A 23,292-nucleotide genomic window follows, 5' to 3' on the forward strand; every position below is an offset into this window, starting at 1 on the left:
TTTTTGTAAGCCTAAGAAGTCTTCTCTGGGTCAGATTTCCTTCCGCTCTTTAAAGCAATTTTAGCACATCTTGTTCTATGGGTAAACTGTAGGAAGCCACTTGAAAAAAGCTACACTTGGGAGAGGTTTTTGTCTGAGAAACGAAGAAATACTTTGGCATGTTTTTTTTTCAAATTATCTTTGCATGTTAGATTTCCAACTGATATTCAAGTAGGTAGATCAAACTGAGAGGGAACATTGAATTTGCCAAAATTAACCGCACAATCTAAGCTTTGACTCTACACAAAATGAAACTTGTTGTTCAGGTCCTCATCACATTAACACTTTTTTATGCCATGTGTCCTGGTTAGGAGTGTATAATTCTTTACATTAAAATGTTATAAATTGACTGCAAAATTAATATCTCATTAGGAAAATATTATCCAGTGACTTCATGAAGTTAGAATGATAAATGTTGTGGCTGTCCTAACAAAAAAAATATAAAACATATGTGCTTGAATATTATCCTACTAAAAGTGATTAGAGCACAAGCTCAGTGAAGCAATGAGGCCAGGTTTGTCTTCAAACAGAATTTTCACCACTTTCTCACCAGTGTAGCTTATGGTAGTCTGACAAACCTTCGTTACAAAAGGTGTTTTTATATTTTAACCACTCCATTATTCAATTTTAGCTTCCAATCCGTGCGCTGCTAACGAGGGTAGAGGTCCATGTTCTCACATGTGCCTGATCAATCACAACAGAAGTGCTGCATGTGCCTGTCCGCATCTGATGAAACTGTCTTTAGACAAGAAAACATGTTACGGTAAGTTTTCCTCCCAAAGCTTGACAATTGTATTGATTTTAGAATTTTGAACTGTACAAATTAAAATACATAATGTTAAAAACAATCTCTACAGCGTATTTTAATGATATATTTTTAAGGGACATCCACTTTGGGGGAATTGGTAACTTATTCTAATATATGAGGTGTGTGGAGCTTTGATATTTATGACCACAACCATTTTTTCTGTTGCTTATGTGTATGATATGTTAGCTTATCTCTGCAAAACAGAAAGAATTTTACTCTAAAGTGCGTCATCAGAAAATGATAAGTCAGGTAAGCTTAATAACACAAAGGTACTTAATAATTTAAATCTCTACCTGTTCTTCTAAAGTTGTCTTAGTTTCATTTTCAAGGATTAAGAAAATAAAATGAAGAGCAAGTATTACACGTGCAGCCTTGCAGGGGAGTTTTATAAAAAATACAATAAACATTTTTAAGCTATAAAACCCCTCAAAATGTCAAATAATTGCCTACTATCTGTAAAACCTTGAAGTGCATTACTCTTTTCAGTGTTGATTAATAATGTTTAGGAAATACACAAAAAGTATTTTGTCATATAAAGGGTATTGTGGGGGGAAAAGTTGCCTTTACAGTTCATTCACAGACACTTGCCCCAATAATTTAGACTTTTGAGTACTGTTTCGCCTTTAATGTATCACCCTTTTTCATTGGCGAATGTCTAAATTAGGACAATCAATGTGTTCTTTTTCTTCCACCTTTTTGCCTTCCACTGCTTACACACACATTGTGGAATTCCTCCCGAGTTTTGTTGTTTGCAAAACTTCCCTGTTATGGTGACACTATGTTCCCCTCAGATACCAAATGTTAATGTCTGTTATGACGTGCAAAGAAACAATATATTTTTGATTGGGATAAGTGGGTAAAATCTTTAAATATCACTGAACTTTTTTTCCTTAGACTTAAACAAGACCATATTGATTTAGTGGCATAGTAACTTCTTGTCCAGTGTCCAGAATTAATATATTTTTCCTGTGATTTTCATGGTCTGTAACATACTTTATTTCTCAAGTGTCACTAGGCTGCAGGTTTTCTGGAGATGTTAAATCATTTCATATAAACTTCATTTACACGTTTGTAAGGTGATCTCAAATTAATGACTTTGACTTCTCTTACCAATGTTGTGAAGAGGATGAGGAGTGATGTTTTTCTTTTCTTTAATAGAAAGGAAGAAATTTCTTCTTTATGCAAGGCGTTCAGAAATAAGAGGGGTCGACATAGAAAACCCATACTTCAACTTCATCACAGCCTTCACTGTTCCTGACATTGATGATGTGACGGTCATAGATTTTGATGCTGTTGAGGAACGCTTATACTGGACTGATGTGAAAACACAGACCATCAAGCGTGCCTTCATTAATGGGACTGGCTTAGAAACCATTATTTCAAGAGGTAAATAGCATAACATTGAAATAAAAATAATTCATTGTAGGTAAATAAGTATGCTAAAGTATGAGTGTGCAAGTTCTTGTTATGTATACCTTTCACTGGTATTGGATAATTGATCTAAACAATAAGAAAGCACAATTTTGATTAGGATTCTAGTTTATTTTATTGATTCATAATTCATTTTTATTTAAATAAATTGGGATGCAATTGTAACATTGATTTTATACAAGATTGAAATGTCTAGTAAACCATGGAAATAATGTATTCTGGGGAAGATAGAAAGAATAAAGAGGAAAAGGAAAAAAAATAACAGCATCCTGACAGAGCTCTGCATTGAAGAATTTCATGTGGATTTCCTATGGCCTTTAGCTATCTGTGCTGACCTAGTGAAGAAATTAACTCCATCAGCATTGCTTTTTCTTTCCAGTTCGTGTAGAACTTCCAGCTTTGGCACTCTCCATGAAATACAGGATATGGCAGCTTTGTAATTTTGGTGACGCTGGCATTATACGTTTACCTGTTGGCTTCCTGCAACTTGTCATGTTCAAACTGATTGCCACCAGGCTGTTTGCAGTACTTGAATGCCATGAGGAAGTGGAGTCTTTTGATTCTGCGTCTTTGAATCCTGTATACGTTTCTTCCATCATTGCTGCTTCGGTTACTTAAAATACTACAATTCAGGTTTTCTTATTTACTAAGCTTTTTCATTATAGATAGGTAATTTACAGCAATAAAAGGGAACTTAAACTATTACAAATGGAAAATCATGATTGGCAGTGTTTTCTGCAGTTAACACCACCGTTGTTCTGACAATTTTGCTCTGTACTTTGAATACAGAAACTTAATGGACTGTAAAGTCTGTACCTGATGGCTTCAACCCGAGTCGGTGGCTCCAGTATTAAAGTGATACCATTTGTTGTCCTTGCTAGAGGTCTGTGTTTGTTTGTTTCCAGCCGCTGTCAGTTCTTCTTCTGGCATCACATGGTGGTCTATTTTTTAATATACTTACCTGCTTGAAAGTAGGAAAACTGCCTGACGGACTATCTGGAGGCAAATTTTGAAAGGTCCAGTTACTCAACTGCTAAATATATGTTTGAAGGGAAAGAGGAGAAAAGAAAGAACTCAATTCTGCAAGATCGGACCTTCTTTGATTTTGAAAACAAATTTTTAAAAACAGAAAAGAAAATACTTCTTTAGCTGATTATTTTGGGACTTTAAAAAAACTAATTAAAGGTCTGCCCCTGGTGTTGCTTTAGAAGATATTTGTTCTGTATGAGCATATTTTGGAAAATCATTGGACAAATACGGCAGTATCCCCACTTGACTATGTAGATTGATGAATTTATTTATTTTGTGTGGGTATCCTTATTTTCCCCTGCTGTCTCAGAGACAGCATTATTAACAATTGGAGATGTTTTTCAGTACCTGTAATAAGAACAAGGTTTAGAGTGCCTCTTAGAGCTCTTCTTTACTTCATGATTTAAGGTCTCCAAAAGAGAAAGAGTTCTTGTTGTTTTTTTAAATACTAGTAGAATAAAAATGCTCTTTACTACAAAAACATATAGTGAAAAATCACAAAACTTGTCAAGAAACTTAAAGAAACATACTATGTGTGAGTATTTCTGTTTATCAGCATCCTTTCATATTCTTTTTATTATGGTAGTTTCTGTGGTGGAGTTTTTTGGGGGGGGGGAGGTTTTGTGGGTTTTTTTTTGTTTTTTTTTTTTTTTGTGCCAGATGTAACTCATTGTATATAAAATTTGCAAAATTACAATGTTCTGGTACATCAAAACAATATAAAGACTACTTATTATGTGTAAATGATCTCATTTACTTAGAGTTATATTTTTATACTTACAAGAACATAAGAAGCTTTGTAAGCACATACTAGTGGGATTTTTGTTGGATGAAAACTTATGCCAACGTCACAAAGATTCAACAGTCATACTTCAATCTTTTTAAGGGTACGAAATGCTTGTTTTCTAGTTCCTCCAACCAAAAAAAAAACCAAACCCACCAAAAACCCAAAGGAAGAGGATCAGTTTAATATGGGTTTAAAATGGGTCAAGGCTATGTATTTGGTGTCCTTTGTGGCATTCTCTGAAGTTGGAAAACTTCCTAATGCCCAGTCATCGTTTGACTTTATGTATATGCCTGCATGCATGTATGTATGTATGTATATGTATGTCATGGTTTTAGCTGGGATAGAGTTAATTTTCTTCACTGTGTCTGGCCTAGTGCTGTGCTTTGGACTTAGAATGAAAACAATGTTGATAACACACCGATGTTTTAGTTGTTGCTGGGCAGTGCTTGTATTAGTCAAGGGCTTTTCCAGCCTCCCATGCTCTGCCAGGGGCACAAGAAGGCGGGAGGGGAGGGGGCACAGCCAGGACAGCTGACCCCAACTGGCCAAAGGGATATTCCATACCATGTAACGACATGCCCAGTATGCTAACTGGGAGGAGCTGGCCGGGGCAGGCAGGCAGCAGGCACAGCTCGGGGACCGGCAGCATTGGTTGGCAGGTGGTGAGCGGTTGTATCGCTTGTGTTTTTGGTTTTTTCCTCTTTTCCCCTTTTCCTTTTTATTATATTGTTATTGTTATTGCTATAATAATAATCATCATTATTATTATTTTATTGTAATTATTAAACTGTTCTTATCTCAACCCACAAGTTTGTTTTTGCTTTTGCTCTTCTGATTCTCTCCCTCATCCCCTAGTGTTGAGGGGGGTGAGCGAGCGGCTGCGGGGTGTTTAGTTGGCTGAATGGGGCTGAACCATGACAGTGGGTATATGTATGTCCAGAGCCACATCCAGGTTAGTTTTTCAGTGACAATTACGCTGTCAGTGGAAGTAACCACATTAAGTTGACAAAGAGACAGTGTACAAACCATGAACTATAATGAAATCATTAAATGGCCTGTTTCCTTGTCTACAGAGATGCTGCCCTATATGAACCACGGTTAGCCAAGGCAGAGCAGCATGTTGGTATCCAGATCTTAAGCAGCATTTAATGCAGATATTAACATATAGTAATGTATTTTTTAATTGATGTCTTGCTAAGGAAGACTATCGCATACAAAGACACTTGTGAAGCTACCAGATTAATCATATCTTACCTATATTTTGCTACCTCAGGTAATACTGGTGGTGTAGGTTAATCCCAGAAGGCAGCTAAGCCCCACACAGCTGTTCGCTCACTCCCCACAGTGGGATGGGGGAGAGAGTCAGAAGGGCAAACATGAGAAAACTCGTGGGTTGAGATAAAGACAGTTTAATAGGAGAAGCCAAAGCTGCATGCACAAGCAAAGTGAAATAAAGAATTCATTCACTGCTTCCCATCCGCTGACGGATGGTTCGCCATTTCCAGGAAAGCAGAGGAGTAAGTTGGGGTCTTCAAACTTGTCAGAAATAAAACCAAAAAACTTCTTCAGTGCTGTAGCTACTTACCTACTGACATGCTATAGAACTATGCTATAGACTAGTGGTTTTAATTCGGATATTTTGTACTGAGCTTTCCTTGTGCTAAAGGAAGAAGCAGGCTTTTAAACTTCAGCATGGTTTTGTTTTAGAAAGCCACTTAGTGTTCTATACATAAAGTACAACTCACACGTATGGAAATATGAACCTTCTTATTACATCATGAGGAATGTTTATGTTTATTAAATATGATTGTTGAACTTTCTAGTAGAGGCTAACTCATTCTACATCATCACCTCTTAAAAAAAAAAAGAAACCACACTTTCTTTGTGTGCCCTGAGTGCACTGAGTAATAAATGCTTTCTTAAGTAGAAAAATGCTTTACAAAAATTCAGCATCTGTCTGATTATTACAATAGGTTTTATGCTAATTTTTAAAGAAGTATTTATGGAGTATTTCCCGAATCTTCAGTGCAATTTCCATCTTCTTACTGCAAGTGTATCAGGCCCGAGAAGAAAAAAAATAATTGTTAATTCTTGGCAACTAGTTTATAAATGCATCTAAATAGAATATTGTACATTATTGTTAACAATCTGTAGAATAAATTGGGGGTTTTTTTCCTCCAAGACTGAGAATAATCCAGAAAAAAAAAATCAAAAGAACAACTGCTTTCACTTCTTGCAGATATTCAGAGTATCAGAGGTCTTGCAGTGGATTGGATATCACGTAATTTATATTGGATTAGCTCAGAATTTGATGAAACACAAATTAATGTGGCACATTTAGATGGCTCCTTGAAAACCTCAATCATCCATGGAATCGATAAACCTCAGTGTCTTGCAGTTCACCCAGTAAAAGGGTAAGATATCCATAGCTTTAATAAATTAACTACAGTAAAGCTCATCAAAAGATATCATCTTAGTTCAGATTTTGAGTTTGCTTATTCTGTTTTCTTTCAAACTTAAAGTAAATGCATGCATTTGAAAGATCTTGTGGAGAGTTTCTTACTGCCTCCCTACCAAAGCTTACTGTTGATTAAATGATATAATCATTAGTTGTATATTTTGCCTGCTTCTAAACTTATGAATGTTTTCACTACGGATGCATTAAAAATACTGTGTACACAGAGCAATATTATAAATATGTTCATTTTCTTCTTCAGTAAGCTCTACTGGACGGATGGTAACACAATTAACATGGCAAACATGGATGGCAGCAACAACAAAATACTCTTTCAGAATCAAAAAGATCCTGTTGGTAAATACATTTTTTCCTGTTTCTTTTTTATTTGACAGTGCTTTATTATGGACACTATTTTGAAATGCTATTTAAGTATACCATGGTGATTTTCATATACTATATAACGGGGATAAGAACAGGCATAAAGACGTATAAAGCACTGGTGTACTTTTGTGTTTCATAATTTAAGATATTTTTGGCCCATTCTAATTGAAATCTACTATAGTGGCTTAAATATAGTATTATTAACTTCTAGGACTGCAGTAGCTGTGTAGACTGAAGGTGAAGGAGAACCTGTCTGTATCTCTTAATCTTTACATCACTGGTAAAAAAATGTAGTGAGCAGGGTTTTATTAAGTTATAGATGTATGTGAGAGCATACTGTGACTGGAAAAGTAGAACCTTCCTCACCAGAATCCCAGCTGCAAGATCAAAAGATAATTAAGCTCCTAACTTTTTACATACAGAAAAGAGCAACAGTTGAAGCATATATTTTATATCATCATGACTTAACCTCAGTTTTAGTATTTGCGAATTAATATAGTTGATGTAAATTATGGCACTTTCTGGGGGAAAAAAAGCTCTCTCTATGTACTATTTAATCACAGACTCGTTAAGGTTGGAAAAGACCTCTAAGATCACCAAGTCCGACTGTCAAACCAACATTTATTTTCGGTTCAGGTCTCTTTCTTTTTGTAATTTAACTTTCTAGACAGTTAAAGTGGTTACGTCAATTGTTGTTGCCTTATTAATGGTCCATCAATAAAGTGATTACATTTTAAAGCATTTATGGGTTTTCATAACTGAATGCATTCAGCAAGCAGAAGCAAAAATGACTTAGTTAAATAATTCAATAAATTTGACACTAGAGCAACACAACATGCATTTTAGACCGTAAATTATTTGGTAACTGTTTTATTCTTGATTTGATTTTCTATCTATCCATTTGAAGACACAGTTATCTATTCATCTGGAGAAAATGAGTGGTAAACCCACTAATTTCAAGGTGAAACAAACACATTTAATAATACTAAAACAATATTAAGAAATAAGGCTGCGTGCAACATTTTGCACTGAATATCCTGTGGTCATAGGTCACAAGGTCCTAAATTGCAGTCCTTATGGTTTCTGTCATTGAGTTTGTTCTGAGTAGCAGTAAAGCCACTGAACCAAATACATGGTAGAACGGTAAGTACTCCTTTTTTTATTATTATTCCTGTGCTGTCAAAGGCTGCATGTGCAAATCCATGTGGGTTTTGTGACATTTTTCTTCACAGGCATGTACAGTCTCACTGGCATCAGATGGACTGTTCATGCTGTTAAACATTCCTGTAAGCTTTGTAGGAATGACAATTGTGACGTAAGTTTTTTACTTCACCACAGAGTTGCAAGTGAGACAATTTGTTTTCTTTATGTAGCGTTGGATTAGTTTTTAACACCTTTGAGATCTGACAATAATTACTTGATATAGGTTATATTCCAGATTGAAGGTTCTTATTGCATAATAATGAGACCTATCGCATAATAAGGAGACCATAGGGATTTAATTGTTTTTTCCCTTTTTGGCAGTCTGAAAGTGTGCTAAATTGAAAAGTATGTCAAGTGTAGAATATGTAGTATGTAAAGAGTGTACGTATATTTATATCTATGTAAAGGGAAAATAAAGCTTGCACCTGTCTATTCCTGAAAAACATCTCAATTGGCAGGCATCTTGGCTCGGTTTTATTGTCAGTTAGGACAGACATGAAAACAGATTCTGTTTGCATGTCTGAGGAAAAATGATAAGCTACACTAAAAATGAAAAAAGTAATAAATTTCCAATATCAAACTCTGAATTCAAATATATGCAAAATGCCTGGTTTAATGGTGTAAATTATTCTTACCATTAGCATAACATTCCTATGATAAGAAGAAAACACTGCTAAAGAGCCAGAGAGCAGCAGTCTTAAAACCTTAATTTAATATTTCATTCCTGGCTGAGAAACTCTCTTTCTCCAGAAGTGAAACTCTAGTTCATGCAGTGCTAATTTTGAGTATTTGGAGAGCAATGGGAATGATCTAATAAGTGAGTTCACAGGTGGATTACTGAAAAAGAAATATATGCCTTATTAGAGTTAATTGTCCTGGTAAATCACAGGGTTTTTAGTTTTCTCAAGATATAATTTCAGAATTTGAAGAATGAGGGAAAGTTTTCCAATCTGTTACCTGAACTATGCTGATGGAATTTTTCCTCAGTTTGGGTTCTGTCAAAAGAAAGAGATAATTCCAATTAAAATATTTTGTATTAACACCAAGAGTATGTAGTTTGGAGATTTTTGAAACTGATAATCTTAGGACGACAGATTGTGTTGCTTAGTTTTACCTTAGCTAGCAGCTACTAGATATGACTTGCTTGTCCATTCTGCAGTTCTGAAAAGCTCAAATACCGACACATATAGAACGGTTGAAAAAGGAACTAGTCACTGGAGTTCCATGAAACTGCATTCCCAGGGATTCAGAACTAGTCCTTAATTTTATAGTTTGTGAGGCAGGTCATTCAATGATTGGTGTCTTAAACCTATTTTCAGTTAAGGAGTTTTTTGTTATAAAACTCTAAAACTATGAACCATGCATCCAGTGGATTGTCTTTAAGGAAATGGTTATTATTAAATTGTATAGTATTCTTAGTAAGTTTTAAAATGGTTTTAAAAAAATTTAAATAATTTTTTAAAACATACTGATCACTCTTTCAGCAATATTCAAAGGACTCCGTAATTACAGTTTGGGGGGAGGGTCGGGTGGTGGGGTTTTTGTGTTTCTTGGTTGTTGTTCTTTTTAGGGTTTTTTTGGTGTGGGTTTTTTTGGTTGGTTGTTTGGGGGGGGGGGGTTGGTTTGGATTTTTTGTGTGGTGTGGTGGTTTGTTGGTTTTTTTTAATACAGTTCAATCCTTTCTTCTGGACAAACTTACAGTTTCTGTTTTGCTCATGATTTTAATACAACCCTGTTTGCTGTTTTAGCTGTTCTTGTTTCATTTTCTTGGCTGACTGTCTACTTGAATATCCCTTCCTACTTCATTCGTCCTTTTGAATATATAGCATAGTCCACAAATTATATTGTTGCCTATGTGAACCAAAAACCTTCTTGAGACTGGCTTTTGAAATTTTAATCTTAAATTCATTGTGTTTTCTAAAGCAAGTTATTTCTTAATTATGTATGTGCATTTAGCACAGAAATAAACCTAGGGATTTCCTAATTTTAAGCACTGTTTTTTCACCTAAAATGTAATCAGCCATAAACAGTTAAAAAACCCTTTCTTTACTCACTAAGGTGGGAAATGTGAGAAAAAAAAATTCCAAATACTGTTAATGTAATTCATCTAAGCTGTAGTTGCAGAGCCCAACTTTTAATTAATTTAGGTAGTAAGAATGGATCCTGTCTTTAATGTTCTTGGAACATGCTGTTTCCTTAAGCTTCTACTGGTTTTTAGAGAACATTTCCACAGGTAAAAGTAAGGTTAGAGGAACATACATCACTTAAACAATAAGTTTGTAAAGACTGCTATCAAGAGTAATTTCTTTGAACTTCAGAGATGCACCAAATTAAAATATCAAACAATTTTCTGGTAGTGGAAGCTAAGATCTCATTATATTTTACAATTGGAGCCTCTGTGTATGAATTGCTGGAATAACCTTTGTAATATGCTTTTTAAATAGTAGCATATTTCTGGAAATTTGAGTAAGGAAATTGGAAAATGCTTGTGAAAACAGTAGTGGCATGATGCCAGCTGTAAGTACTGCAGCACATGGCACTGCTTTCTCCTCTTTAGGATTTTGAGTATAGATCTGGCTTTCCACAGAGAATCATAGAATCATTAAGGCTGGAAAAGACCTCTAGGATCATCAAGTCCAACTGTCAACTCAACACCCCCAGGCCTCCTAAACCATGCCCTGAGGTGCCATGTCTACACATTTTTTTAACACCTCTGGGGATGGTGACTCCCCCACCTCTCTGGGCAGCCTGTTCCAATGCCTGACCACTCTTGCAGTAAAGACATTTTTCCTAATATCCAGTCGAAACCTCCCCTGATGCATTTCTTCTCATCCTATCACTAGTAACTTGGGAGAAGAGACCAACACCCACCTCACTACAGCCCCTCTCAGGCAGTTGTAGAGAGCGAGAAGGGCTCCCCTCAGCCTCCTCTTCTCCAGGCTAACCCCCCCCAGCTCCCTCAGCCGCTCCCCAGCACACTTGTGCTCCAGACCTTTCCCCAGATCTATTGCCGTTCTCTGGACACACTCCAGTAACTCGATGTCCTTCTTGTAGTGAGGGGCCCAAACCTGAAGCCAGTATTAGTAGCTGAACACAGAAGCAGTTTCCAGGATGGAAGAAGAGTACTGTACAATATCTAGAGGTCAACCTATGGAGTGAAATACAGTATTTTTTGGTAACTTCCTGCTGGATACCTTACATGAGTTCTGGGAAAAGTCTAGTACCAAAGCAAATTAATATGGCATGCATTGTCACCATGCCAAGTGTATTTCACTGTGGAAGATGTCCTGCTACAATTACTTAAATATTTTTGAAGGATGATAGAAGTCTGAAATACATCATCTCTTAGTTCTTTGCTCTTACTTCCAGAAAATTATATGCTTTGTTCGTTTAACAGGTTATTTTGCAAGTATTTTTATTTCTACAGCTCTCTTGCTTCTAGCTCCAAAGAACTGATCACGAGGTCAGTTCACTATGAATTTATTGAGAATTAGTATCAGGTTTTGGTATTTCAGAATTCTAAGCAGAGGGCTGTGCATGTAGGGAGAGAAGAATTCCTGTAGTTCTGAATCACAAAAAGTAGCTTGTTTTCTAAGTCTTTATGTGTTCAAAATTTTAGAATATAAATGAATGACGGCTTCTGGTTTGCATTTACTAGTAGTTAATGGACTCGCTTAGGACCTCAGTTCATTACAGTAATTGTTCATTGCCAGAAAATGCTCTTTCACCGGTCAGTCACCGTTTGATTTCTGTAGATGTTGGGAGAAATAAAAGGCAGAAATCTTTTTAAAGCATGGGGTTTTTCACTATAAGTGGCCAAATTTGTTTAGTTTTCTTGATTGTTTTTTAAAGTTTGAGTGGATGACATAATTGCGTGTGTATATATATATTTCTTAAATGCACTTTTATTATGAAAACAGCTTAACACTAAATGTATATTATCCATTCAAGCCACAGTTAAAGTTGTATACATTAATTACAGGTTTATCAATAGATTATGGGGAGAACAAACTCTACTGGATCAGTTCAGGAAATGGAACCATAAATAGATGCAACTTGGATGGTGGTAATCTTGAAATAATAGAATCAATGAAAGAAGATTTAACAAAAGCCACAGCTTTAACCATTATGGGTAAGTCCAGCGGTAATAACTTAGTTTTTAAATAATTGGAAGCTAATTAATAATGAAATCTCAAAGGTTGGAGAAGCTTTTGTTGTTTTCATGTAAATAATACAGATAGTGTGTGAAAAAAGTTTTTTATATTTCATTTAACATACCGTTTACCATCTGTGTGACGCACAGGATGAAGGTAACAGACTGGGGTTTATATTTACTATAGTTACTTATAAAGCGTGTCGGAAGGAGGTGTGTTATGCTCTTTATTATAGAGAATTACCTATGATTTCTTTCTTCAGCTGCTCACTTCTTTCTGCTGTCTTAGTTCAGAATATCCCTAGTTTGTTGGATTTGCTTGCACTTCGTGAAGACTTCTTTGAGTTATGCATTAATGATTTGGATAAATTGATGATTTGGATTTTCAGATGTCTGCTAATACTTGTGTATTAAAATGGTTGAAATAAAAGCTCTGTTTGTTATACTTTGCACATTAGAAATGTTTAGAATGTTCAAAAATATCTAAATTATAAAAAAAAATCAAAAAAAGAATGGTAACATAAGGAAAAATTCCTAAAATATTCAATAAGCCTTTAAGCTGCAGATTGCTGAATATTATGAGAATATTGCTTTGAATTGACTGTTTCTCATATGCATCTTCAGCTCTTGGCCCTTGCTAGAGCTAGGATACCGTGTGTTAAGAAATTTCAGTCTGGCTCAGAACTAGTATTTACATTATTCTAGAGATAACTTTAGAGTTTTCCATATTTCCTCCAAATGCTTTGCTGATCTCTGTTCTGGTTCAGTTAAAAATTAGTTATATTTATCTTGAATGTTCCAAGAAAAGAGTTTGGTTGATAAATAGACTTTTTGTGGGATAGTTGACTCATCAGCTGCCAGAGCCTTTATAGAAAGTATTTTATTTGATTGATTAATTATATAATATACATATAGATGGTGTGCTTGTGGACATCCAAAGACTTTATGCACACGGTGTAAACTAAGTGATAATTTAAAGTAGTAACTGCTAAAATAGTTTTATTATACACATATTTGGCCAGTATTGCACGCTAAATGCTGTCAACATCTGTTGGAGAGGGGATGCTTTTATATATGCATTCATAAACAAAAGCGAGTTTTGTGTCAGGAGGAGTTATGAATGTTACTGTAGACAAATTGTCTTTCATTGATTTGATTGTGACTAGAAATAGAACGAACAGATGACCTTTACTTTAGGGAGCTACTGGAAGTCTTTAATATGAGATGTTATAAAGAGTACTTGTTCATACTGTCTTTGAGATGTCTGTGGTGTCAAGTCCCCATCTGTGATTCACAAGAAGGTACCACAGCGATGATCCATCTACGATATTGAATAAAGAGATCATAACCATCATTTAAAGAAGAGTGTTTCATGCTGCTTTGCAGGAAAGTAGTTGAATTTTTGCAGGCGTGGAGATGCAACAGTTTCTGCTGAATAGTTTTTAAACTTATATCTATCTAATATTCCTAGTTTGGGATGCTTTGTTTTAATAGGTGATGACAATTCTTCCTAATCAGAATTGGTAAACAAAGCTTACAATGTGTTTGGGTTTCACTGTTTGTTGTGCTTTGGGGTTTTGTCTTTGTCTTGGAGCCATAGTTATGATAAAATGCAATATGGCATTGCGGCAAGATTCCGTATATAAATCTGTTGGAGAAAAGTGCGAACAAATACAGTTTTTGAACGGTACTGTATGTGCAGATTGAAAAACATGAAAAGTGTCTGTATTCATTTCTCCTGTATGATTTTATATTGTGGAACATACTGGAGCAACACAAATGCCATCTATTTTCCTGAAGTGCTGGTGGCTTTACATCAGCTTCTTATAGTCAGGCTTTTGTACATGCGAAACAGACAAACCAATGCGATCCAAAGCAAGGTAAGAGATCTGTAATGGATAAATGATCATAACTAAGAATATATGAATAAAAAGAATGAATAATTTGTTCTAATGTAAAATTTAACATGATAGTGCATGAAAACTTAGTACTTCTGTTGATCTGTTTGCCTACAAGTTTAACAGGAAATTTTAGCAGGTAAATCGCAGTAATTATTGTATTTATTGCATCATTTTTTTGTGCATTTCATAAACTTTCTTGACTGCTTTTATCTAAAAACACAGTACAGAAATAAAAACCAACATGAGCTGGAATGTTTTTTCTCTGTGTATATATTAAGCTACCTTTTTTTACCATTTGAATTGCCATCAGTGACTGAAAATAAGACAGACATGATATCTGTGTCCAAACTTCTGTTTTGTGACATTTAGGTTCCACTCAGTGCTACAGAGTCCTGTAGGCTGCCACTGTCTTTTGCATTTGTCTGACTTTTGCATTTACTGTCTTTAGGTAAAAGCAGTATTTTGGACAGCTTAGATTTCTTGTTTCTTTTTTAAGTATATGGCCATGTCGTACTGTTGGGTTATGTTTCCACTGGGGCAGAAAGAGGAGGTAGAGTTGGGTATTTTGAGACTCCCTTTGTACAGCAGTCTCACCAGGTCATAGACTGCTAAGTTGTTGTTGATCATCAATGCTTTTATTTGTCTGAAGAGCTAAAGTAAGCAAACAGTGGAGGGAACCACAGTGGGTTGAGAGGACATGGTAATGTGATCTGAGACAGCCCTGGTTCCCATGCTCCCCTCTGCCCCACCAAGGGTAGGTGCACTGGGGGAGAAAGGATTGTCAGAAAAATTGCTAAATTTCTAATAAAAATTACTATACTGGTGAATTCTTTCAGCACCTCAGGTCCTTCTTGCTTCTGAATTTTTTTTTTACCTGTTTGTGAAGCATCTCCTTATTAGCATCTTTCCTAGCCATCAGAATCTCCTTGTCAGAAAGCGTGAGCTCCCAGAGGCACCCGAGGATAATCCAATAGTCTGCGTGAAGAGCTAGTGTCGTCCATTCTTTGTCTGGACAGCCTTTTGCACAGAAAACTAACGGATCTTTTGACAGTTTCCAGGAGCTTTTGCTATATCTTAAATGTATGTATGTTCCAGAAGATTTTTCAGAACTCTAAGATACTAATGAATGACAGAGGCTTGGCCCAAGACTGACTTCTTGCTTTGGTACTCTCTGTGCTTTTCTGATATCTGTGTTATCTTAATCTTTGATTCTGTTAATTTCAAAATGGGAAAAGAAATGAGAAGCAGTTAGGCTCTCTGTGGTTATGTACTGTGATATGAACTCAATAAATAACACTAGCTAAGGCAGTAAAGTTTTGTTTTGCTTTTTAATATAGCTTACGGAGTAGTTCAGAGCTTCACCAGGCAATGACAAATGCCGCTCCACTTTAGTACTACTTCTCAGTCTCCTCATTGTTTATGCTTAATTGCTTTCAATCCCTGTATTTTAGTGTTGCAGTTTAGCCGTTGTAAACTGAAAGTTACCACTACTGTTTCAGATGAGGACTGTTGTTTAGTCCTTTCCAGGCTCTGTTTAACATTTTCCTACTGTTATATCCTTTAGAGGGATCATACAGAAGGTAATGGTAAGACATGAAAAAATAATGTTAGCAAAAAAGTTAGTGCCAAAATGACTCTCAGGTTTATCCTTGAGGGAAATGGAAAGAAGTTATATGATTCACATCTTTCTGAATTTTGGTTCTTTCCTTTACTGATTTTCTACTCCATAGTGTCAGTCATCTTTCTTTTTCAATATGCCAAGCTCCAAAATTCCTAGTCTTTTGGTGCCTGCTTTTGTTACATCTTTTTGAGCATAATATAGATGGATTGAAAATTATATTCCATTTGAAAGCAAAACATTTGAATATATACAAAATTACTATGTTTTCATGCCCTTAAGCATACAAAAATTATTTTTGCTGTTGCCATTCTCTATTAGAAAGATGTTGCTATAAATCCATGATGAAGTCATATTTGCTTTTCTACTCTCCCCACTTTTTCTTCAAATACATATTCACTGGGTGAAATGTCAGTGCATGCAACATCAGCCATTTTTAGTTAATTTACCATTCCAAAATGCATGTCAATGTCTTGTCTAGTACCTCCCACTGTTTATTGTCTTGCATTTGGTCAACAGTAATTTTCTTCTGCTACTATGTTAACCGTTCATTTTATTTTGTTCAAAAACCTCTGAAGTTTCTTCTGGTCTATAAGAAGCTTATCTAATTCACAGCACCCTATGTCCCACATAATTTTCAACGCCTACTGCTGACACCATTTATAAGTTGATAACAAATATATCCACTGTTTTGGAAACTCAGGATGTTCCTTGTGAGAAAATCTCTGATTTTCCTATATGGTGCAGTGATACTCTTTTCATCATTAAGAAGATGCTTCCTATACTTGTGTTAAGGTTTGAGTTTAATATATCCTATTAAGTATCTGATTCTAGCCGTTTTTCTATAGCCAATGTCTGAGTGTGATCAAATTAAATAGGTGTGTTTGGCATTCTGCACGAGGTCTCATTTCCTGCCTTCCAAATTACTTACTTAAAACGGTTCCTTGGCTGTAACTGAAACTGGTTGGAAATTTACCTTTGTGGTGAGAACTATATGTATTTCTGCTTTGGTGAGCAGAGTCGTTGTGTTACAAGATTTGAATTACAAAGGAACTTGCAGTAATATCTGATGTATTTCCATACTGGCATATTCTTTCTTGATTGATATATGGCTCTGAACCATAAACTGAGTATTGCTAGAAAAGTATTGATTAGTTACTGTAAGTTTGTCACTGAGAAGAAAGATATTGAAGGCTTCTGTCAGCAGTTTTGGTGGAGGTATTTGATTGGATTTTGTATCAGTTCCTTACAGAAATACAGTTTAGACAAAATCACAAAATTCATCTCATTCCACTACAAAATAGTAATATGATGTAGACTGTATAATGAGAATATAATTTATTGCGCATTGGTGATTTCTTTTTAAAATACTTGTGCTAGAAACCTCACAGGAAATATCCATGATGCTAAGTAGTAGCTTTTTTCTAGTTGTTGCTTACTAGTATAAAATAGGGTAGCTTCATGTGGTTAATGATTCTATGTCTAAAGTGCTATTTCTGTTGAAATTCGTGTAAAAAAATTCAATCAGCAATACAACATCATCAGACATATATAATAGCTTTTCAATGGGAGTGCAGGTATCAGAACAATGTCTTTTGAACACAATCTGTATATAATACAAACCATCAAGGTGTATTATCAAACAATCAAAACAGGCAGTAACAATTACAGTATTTCATTTTAGACAGAAAATGTGGGTTCATATTACCAAAATATATTGATGCTGCCATTTACTTTCATCATGTGGTTAAATGATGTATTGGTTATTTGATTTTTTGCTTTATCCTCAATAAAATTTCAAAAATAACACCAGAATGCATTTGTAGTAACCCAAATGGTGGGAGCTGTGACTTTGCTGCATGTAATTGCAGAGTGGAAGGGGCTGCTTAGATCAGAAAACTTCAAATGCCTACACCTTAATTTTCCAAGTCATCAGTCTTCTAATTGCCGTAACACCATTCGTTACATTAGCATTAATATACGAAATATATCTAGGCAATTTGCCCAGTTCTAAGTACAGTACATAGTTGTCTTCCATAAATACTCAAACCACCATTAATGAAAACTAATAGCCCATCAAAATTTGCATTGAGAGTACTGCTTGAAATCTCCAAAGGACTGTCCACAATGCTAGTGTAGCAATTTTTGGCATTTGAAATTGCTGTTTCCCAACATGTTGCTGTGCTTAATGCTAATTACCCAACAAAATGGATGAATACAACAATTTTAATGTATATTATAACCCAGTTTCAGCAACAAGATTGTAATTAGTGATCGAACAACACTCTTGTTAGCATAATCAAGCAAATAAATCATTTAACTTCAGTTTGATATTTAAAGGTTTTGTATAGCATTATTTCTTCCCTAGTTTCTGAAAACAAGTTGTATTTACTCTACAGTCAAGTGGTTTGTAAAATCATGCGGTGTATTTTAAAATGAATATAGAAATAGATTAATTCATTGTAATACTGGAAATCACAGGTTAATTATCTGCTGAGGTAATACATTAATAATGTAGAGAGAAATAGTCAAAAATTCTGCTTAAAATTATGGTAAAAAATAGTTGTGTAACATTTGAGGGGGAGGGTGTCAGTATATGAGACTGTGTTGTATATTGGCCACCCAGCAGCTTCTGAACAATTTAAACCTCTGCTCTTTAGGACTTGGGACATAACTGGCCAGCTGTGACCAGTTTGTGGTTTTTGGCAGGTACTCATAGGAGCTTCGACCTCAAGATGTCTGTACTTCAGAATTTGTGGGTTGTTTTTTTGGATTTGTTTTCGGAGGTGTTTTGTTTTGTTTTGTTTTATGTTTGGGGTTGGTTTTGGTTTGGTCTTTTTTGTTGTTGTTTATACCTAAAACATCAGTTTTGCATGAGCTTCACCTTACTTAAATTTTCAGGTTGTCTTTCTCATTTAACTCCCCATACTGTAACTATATCTTCCTAAAACTCGTAGTGCCTCCATCTAAGGGACGAATAAATACTAGTTCAGTAAGATTTTTAAGTTAAATTTTTAATGAAATGTTTATCCAGGTGTCTTGTTAACAAGGATGGAAGAAGATAAAAGAATCATTATGAAGTATATTTTGACTATCCACTTGTCATAATTTGTCCTTTATAATGGTATAGGTAGTGTAGGAGTGTACTCCTCCTCTGTGTTCACAGTCAGGTACTTCAAGGCCTAATATTGAATCTATGCTGTGGTTATTTCTGTTTCTTGTGTCATGAAGGGAGGGAAAGAACTCCTCTATTATCTGACATGTCTGACACCAATGATGGAAATTTTCTAGATACTGTTAACTGTATATGAAAGCAGCAATAGTCTCCTTTAGTAGCTCAGCAAGCAGAAGAGGCACGCGGTGGAACGTTCCCTTGGTGATGTAGAAATGCTTTGGCTCTGTACTAATACTAAAAGGGAGAAAGTAAACTATTTGTGGAGTAGGTAATTACTGGTAATCGAACTTCTTGATTAAGCATATGCCATGCCTTCATCTCTCAGCAAAAGAATATGCAAAGTTGCTTATCTGGGGGTTTTGTTTGTTTCCTTTCCCTAAAGAGACAGGGAAGTCAGCAAATTGCAGGTTTGGGAGGCTGTCGAAACCATAGCCAAGCATGAGGTTTTACGCAAAATACTGAAGAAATGCCTGGAAGTGTTTGATCACTTCTTTGAAGTAAATGATGCAAAACACCAAAACTGTATGTGTTTTGCTTCCTTCCTGTACTCCAGTCTTTAAAAACAATATTTCATGGATAGGTCTGGATATGTAAAAAAGTAGGTTCTAGTGTACTATGTGCAAGACAGCAGTCATTACCAAAATTGTTTAATGGGCCATGTTGATTTGTGGTCAAATAGAGGGTTTGAAGACTGAAATTACTTATTCACATACAATCTATCCATCTAAAAAGCCTAAACCTTTAGGATAGATAATTCATTATTGTGAGGCATAATCTCACAGGAAAAAAAATTAATATTCCCATGATTTCCCTTATGGATTATATCACACAGTTGCTTTTATATTCTTATCTCACATCTGTCTTTTTGCCATAATTCACACCATCAAAATTGAACACAGGAATTTCTTATTCTAAGGATTGTCTGATGAAAGAATCATCAGCTGCAAGCTGCTATTAATTTAACAGATTGATATTGCAGGAAGATCTTTTCACTCAGCCAATTCTAGCACCTGTGGATAGATAGCATGATAGGTTTCCTTTAGCTTTTACAGAGGTTTCACTGGAGAGTTTCATTTGTGTCTCCAAGTCTTCATATTCAGAATATTTTCATTCTGTAGATTGTTGTGTCGTCATATACCTGTGAAGACTATTCAGTAAATGCTTTTTTCCCCGTGATATTTTCAGAGTTTATTTTCTTTTGTGCACGAACTTTTTAGTTACTGCAATGGAAATCATATTTCAGATCTTCAGCTTTCATCTTTGAGCACTCACCTGTCCGGCTCTATAAATTAGTTATTTAAATATTAAAACTGCAACATAGGCAACAATTCATTTAATTGAAAAGAAATGAATTAGAATTAAGTTAATACACAGTATTTGTTGGAAAGTCAGTGTTCCCGAAGCTTAAAAGTTTTTTCAACCTACAATTTTACTTTTGGTTCATCTACAGTAATAACTTTTTCTGTCTGAAATGAAAATGCTGATGATGTTAAACTCGAAATTATACAGACTTGCCCCATTTAATTATTTCATTTGAGATGTTTAAAAGATACATAACTACTTGGAGAAAAAAAAGGAAGTGTTCGTACTTTTTTCTTCATGTAGAACATTGCTGTGAGATTGTATTTCACTGTAATTAATACTTTGAATGTGGTCACGAGTGAAACGTTAACTTGCTGCCAAGCAGTAATTTGTTAGTAACCTAAACATGTGGTACTGTCCGTATGCTGCCATTTACATTGTTCCAGTTTAAAAATACACATGAGAAACTGAAGATAAAGTTGAATTCAAATTGCTACTATAATTTCTTTTCCTTTTTGTTATTTTCCCTTTCATGGTTAAATTTAACATTCACACAAAAACTACATTGTGTTGCCCTTGAGACTATGCGTCAAATCTAGGTCTGAGGTAATATGGTATTAAAATGTTAGCTTGTTCAGTTTGTTCAAAATAGTTACTTTTCCAAAAGGCCGAGAGAGGAGGGGAGTTGCTTGCACTTATTTTTTTATCATTTTGTTAAGTCAGAAAATAGAACAGAGAAGGGCCAAGGAAACCTCTTCTTTACTGAGACTTCCTAGAAGGCCAGTACGAACTACATTATATTTGATTGATTACACTATACTAACAAAATAACTTAAATTTCTTTATAATATAGGAATATAGGGAAAACCAGGTTGTGGATCCTCAGAAGTATAATTTGAAATTCATAACATAAAAATAAGTAACCTCTTTCTGAAGTGATGAGCTACAGAGTGTTAGCCAGTCATTAAGGGGAATGACTTGACTAAGTCAAGAGAAACTGATATCCCACAGTGACTCAGAAGGTGGTCATCGTACTGTTTAGGTCTTGTGAAGGGAGTAAGGACTCAGGCAGGGTGTTCTGGCATTCAGAGAAAATGAGAAACAGGCACTGTGAAATGTATTATGGACTGTGAAACTTGTCAGCCTGGATGACCGAGGCCATCTCATCAGGCATCTGTGTGTGCTCTGGAGACAGGGAGGACTAATGTGTTAAGGACTGGAAACTAGAAGATTGACTGTGGTCACTGTGTCAGTGTCTGGCCGTTAGTTCGGTGAAGTTTGAGTTTGATGTCAAAGCTGTTTAAAATTATCTTCTGATGCATTGAGAGGTAGAGCCTGTTTTTCCTTTTTTTTTTAATGATTTCTTACTTATTGATTGTAATTTGTTTTTAATGAAAAATGTGGTTTAGCATTACAAACAATTTTGTTCATTTGTGAAAATTCATTTCTTCCCTAGGGTAAAGTAAGTAGAATTTCCATATATAAACAGGCATTTTAATTTAGGATTTTCTATGGAAGTAGCCTCAAATCAGCATTTGTTGCAGCAAAAGTGGAACTGGTGAAGACTGCTTTCATGTCCCCTGAATCTTAATAACACAGTACCTTAAGCTTCTCTCTGTAACGTACTCTCCATAATACCTCCAGTGCAATACCCCACATCTCTCAGCCAAAGACCTCACCCGAGTTTCTCTCCTTCTGCACAACAGATGTCTCCACTGCAAGCACTTGCAGAGCCTTCCCCCATTCACAATGCCACAATTTGCTATCACAATACCCCATTTTTCTCAAGCATTCCTTACATTTCCCTTTTTTGTCTCTGCTCCGTTCCCCATCTTTTCTGTGTCAAAACAAAGCGCAGGCTGTTGCTGTTCTGGAGCTGCACAATAAGTGATACCGCTGGCCAGCACGTGTGCTGCGTGGCCATCTGGCTGCCAGCAAACTGAAGGGATTCAACCAGTCAATCATTCCACTATTTTGCAGCATTACTGGGGCTCAGTCAGACATGATTTCGTATGGGCTGGCTTTTGAGTTCGTCACGGAAGTATGGCATATGTGTGTTCTTGGTTTCGCTTCAAAAAGAAATCTGTATTTTGACGAAGGTTGTGTGAGCTCTGTGCACTGATTTTTCCTAAGGTTTTAAATAGGTATCTAAAACTAGCAGGAGTGTCTCATGCCTCTGCTGCGAAAAGTAGAATACAGGATGTTGTTGTTCCCATTACATTTGATAGAAATAGCTGGCAGTGCTTTGCATTTGGATTTGTTTGTCTACAGCTAGGAAAATCAGGAAGTTCTTCACTGAAATAACACTTTTATGCAATGTCTGAAGGATGACATTAAGAGTTAGCATTGGCTAAGTGTTTTCTGTATGTTCGGTATGCTCTGTGTTTCAGTCTCACCCAGACAGGAAAGGACTGATTTGCTTTGCTTCCAGCAACCATTGAGATTGATGAATAATGGGAACAAGCTGGCTGAAATTAATTATGATAAAAAAGAAAAGATTATTTTATAAGGGAAACAGCTGGAGGACTTGGCATTGGTTAGGTAAGGAGCTCTTCACTGTGAACATTCAGTCACTATGAGCTGAGTTTTTGTTTTGGAAGCAAGTTTAAGTTCTGAAGTGTTTAGTCTATTAAAATTAGACTGCAAGCATAATTAGACAGTAAACATCATTACTACACTTATTATTCTTTTGGATCTGACAAAAGTTTGCTTGCCTTTTGCAATTTCAGTCTGTTCTTTAGTTTCCTCTGGACTGAAGTGTCACCATATGCCTCATGGAAGATATTTATGTAGACTATGTTAGTTTGCATTAAACAAAGGATCCCACCTTGAGTGTGTAATGCTGGCACCTGCTTATGTAAGGTTTAAAGGTTGGGATTTTTTCTCTCTTGGCACGTGGCAAGTCACAAGAGCATGTCATGGCTGAATTCAGTACTCTGCTTCTCTATTTGTGATAGTCTCAGGTGTGCTGAAAGGGTGGGCAGTTCTTGAGCACCCCTGATTCATG

At 35.6% G+C, this 23,292-nt stretch overlaps 1 protein-coding gene across 1 annotated transcript in view; it reads left to right on the forward strand.

The window, feature by feature from the left end:
• LRP1B (LDL receptor related protein 1B) overlaps positions 1-23,292 on the forward strand; it is a 761,744-nt gene that overhangs the window by 532,710 nt on the left and 205,742 nt on the right. Inside the window, exons 28-32 of the mRNA XM_064451033.1 lie at positions 671-802; positions 2,006-2,233; positions 6,334-6,508; positions 6,812-6,906; positions 12,119-12,268. Coding sequence (XP_064307103.1) covers positions 671-802; positions 2,006-2,233; positions 6,334-6,508; positions 6,812-6,906; positions 12,119-12,268 — 780 coding nt within the window. The remainder of the gene's footprint in view (positions 1-670; positions 803-2,005; positions 2,234-6,333; positions 6,509-6,811; positions 6,907-12,118; positions 12,269-23,292) is intronic.

This window comes from Phalacrocorax carbo, chromosome 5, assembly GCF_963921805.1.
Source record: "Phalacrocorax carbo chromosome 5, bPhaCar2.1, whole genome shotgun sequence".
In the NCBI taxonomy this organism is placed as follows: domain Eukaryota; kingdom Metazoa; phylum Chordata; class Aves; order Suliformes; family Phalacrocoracidae; genus Phalacrocorax; species Phalacrocorax carbo.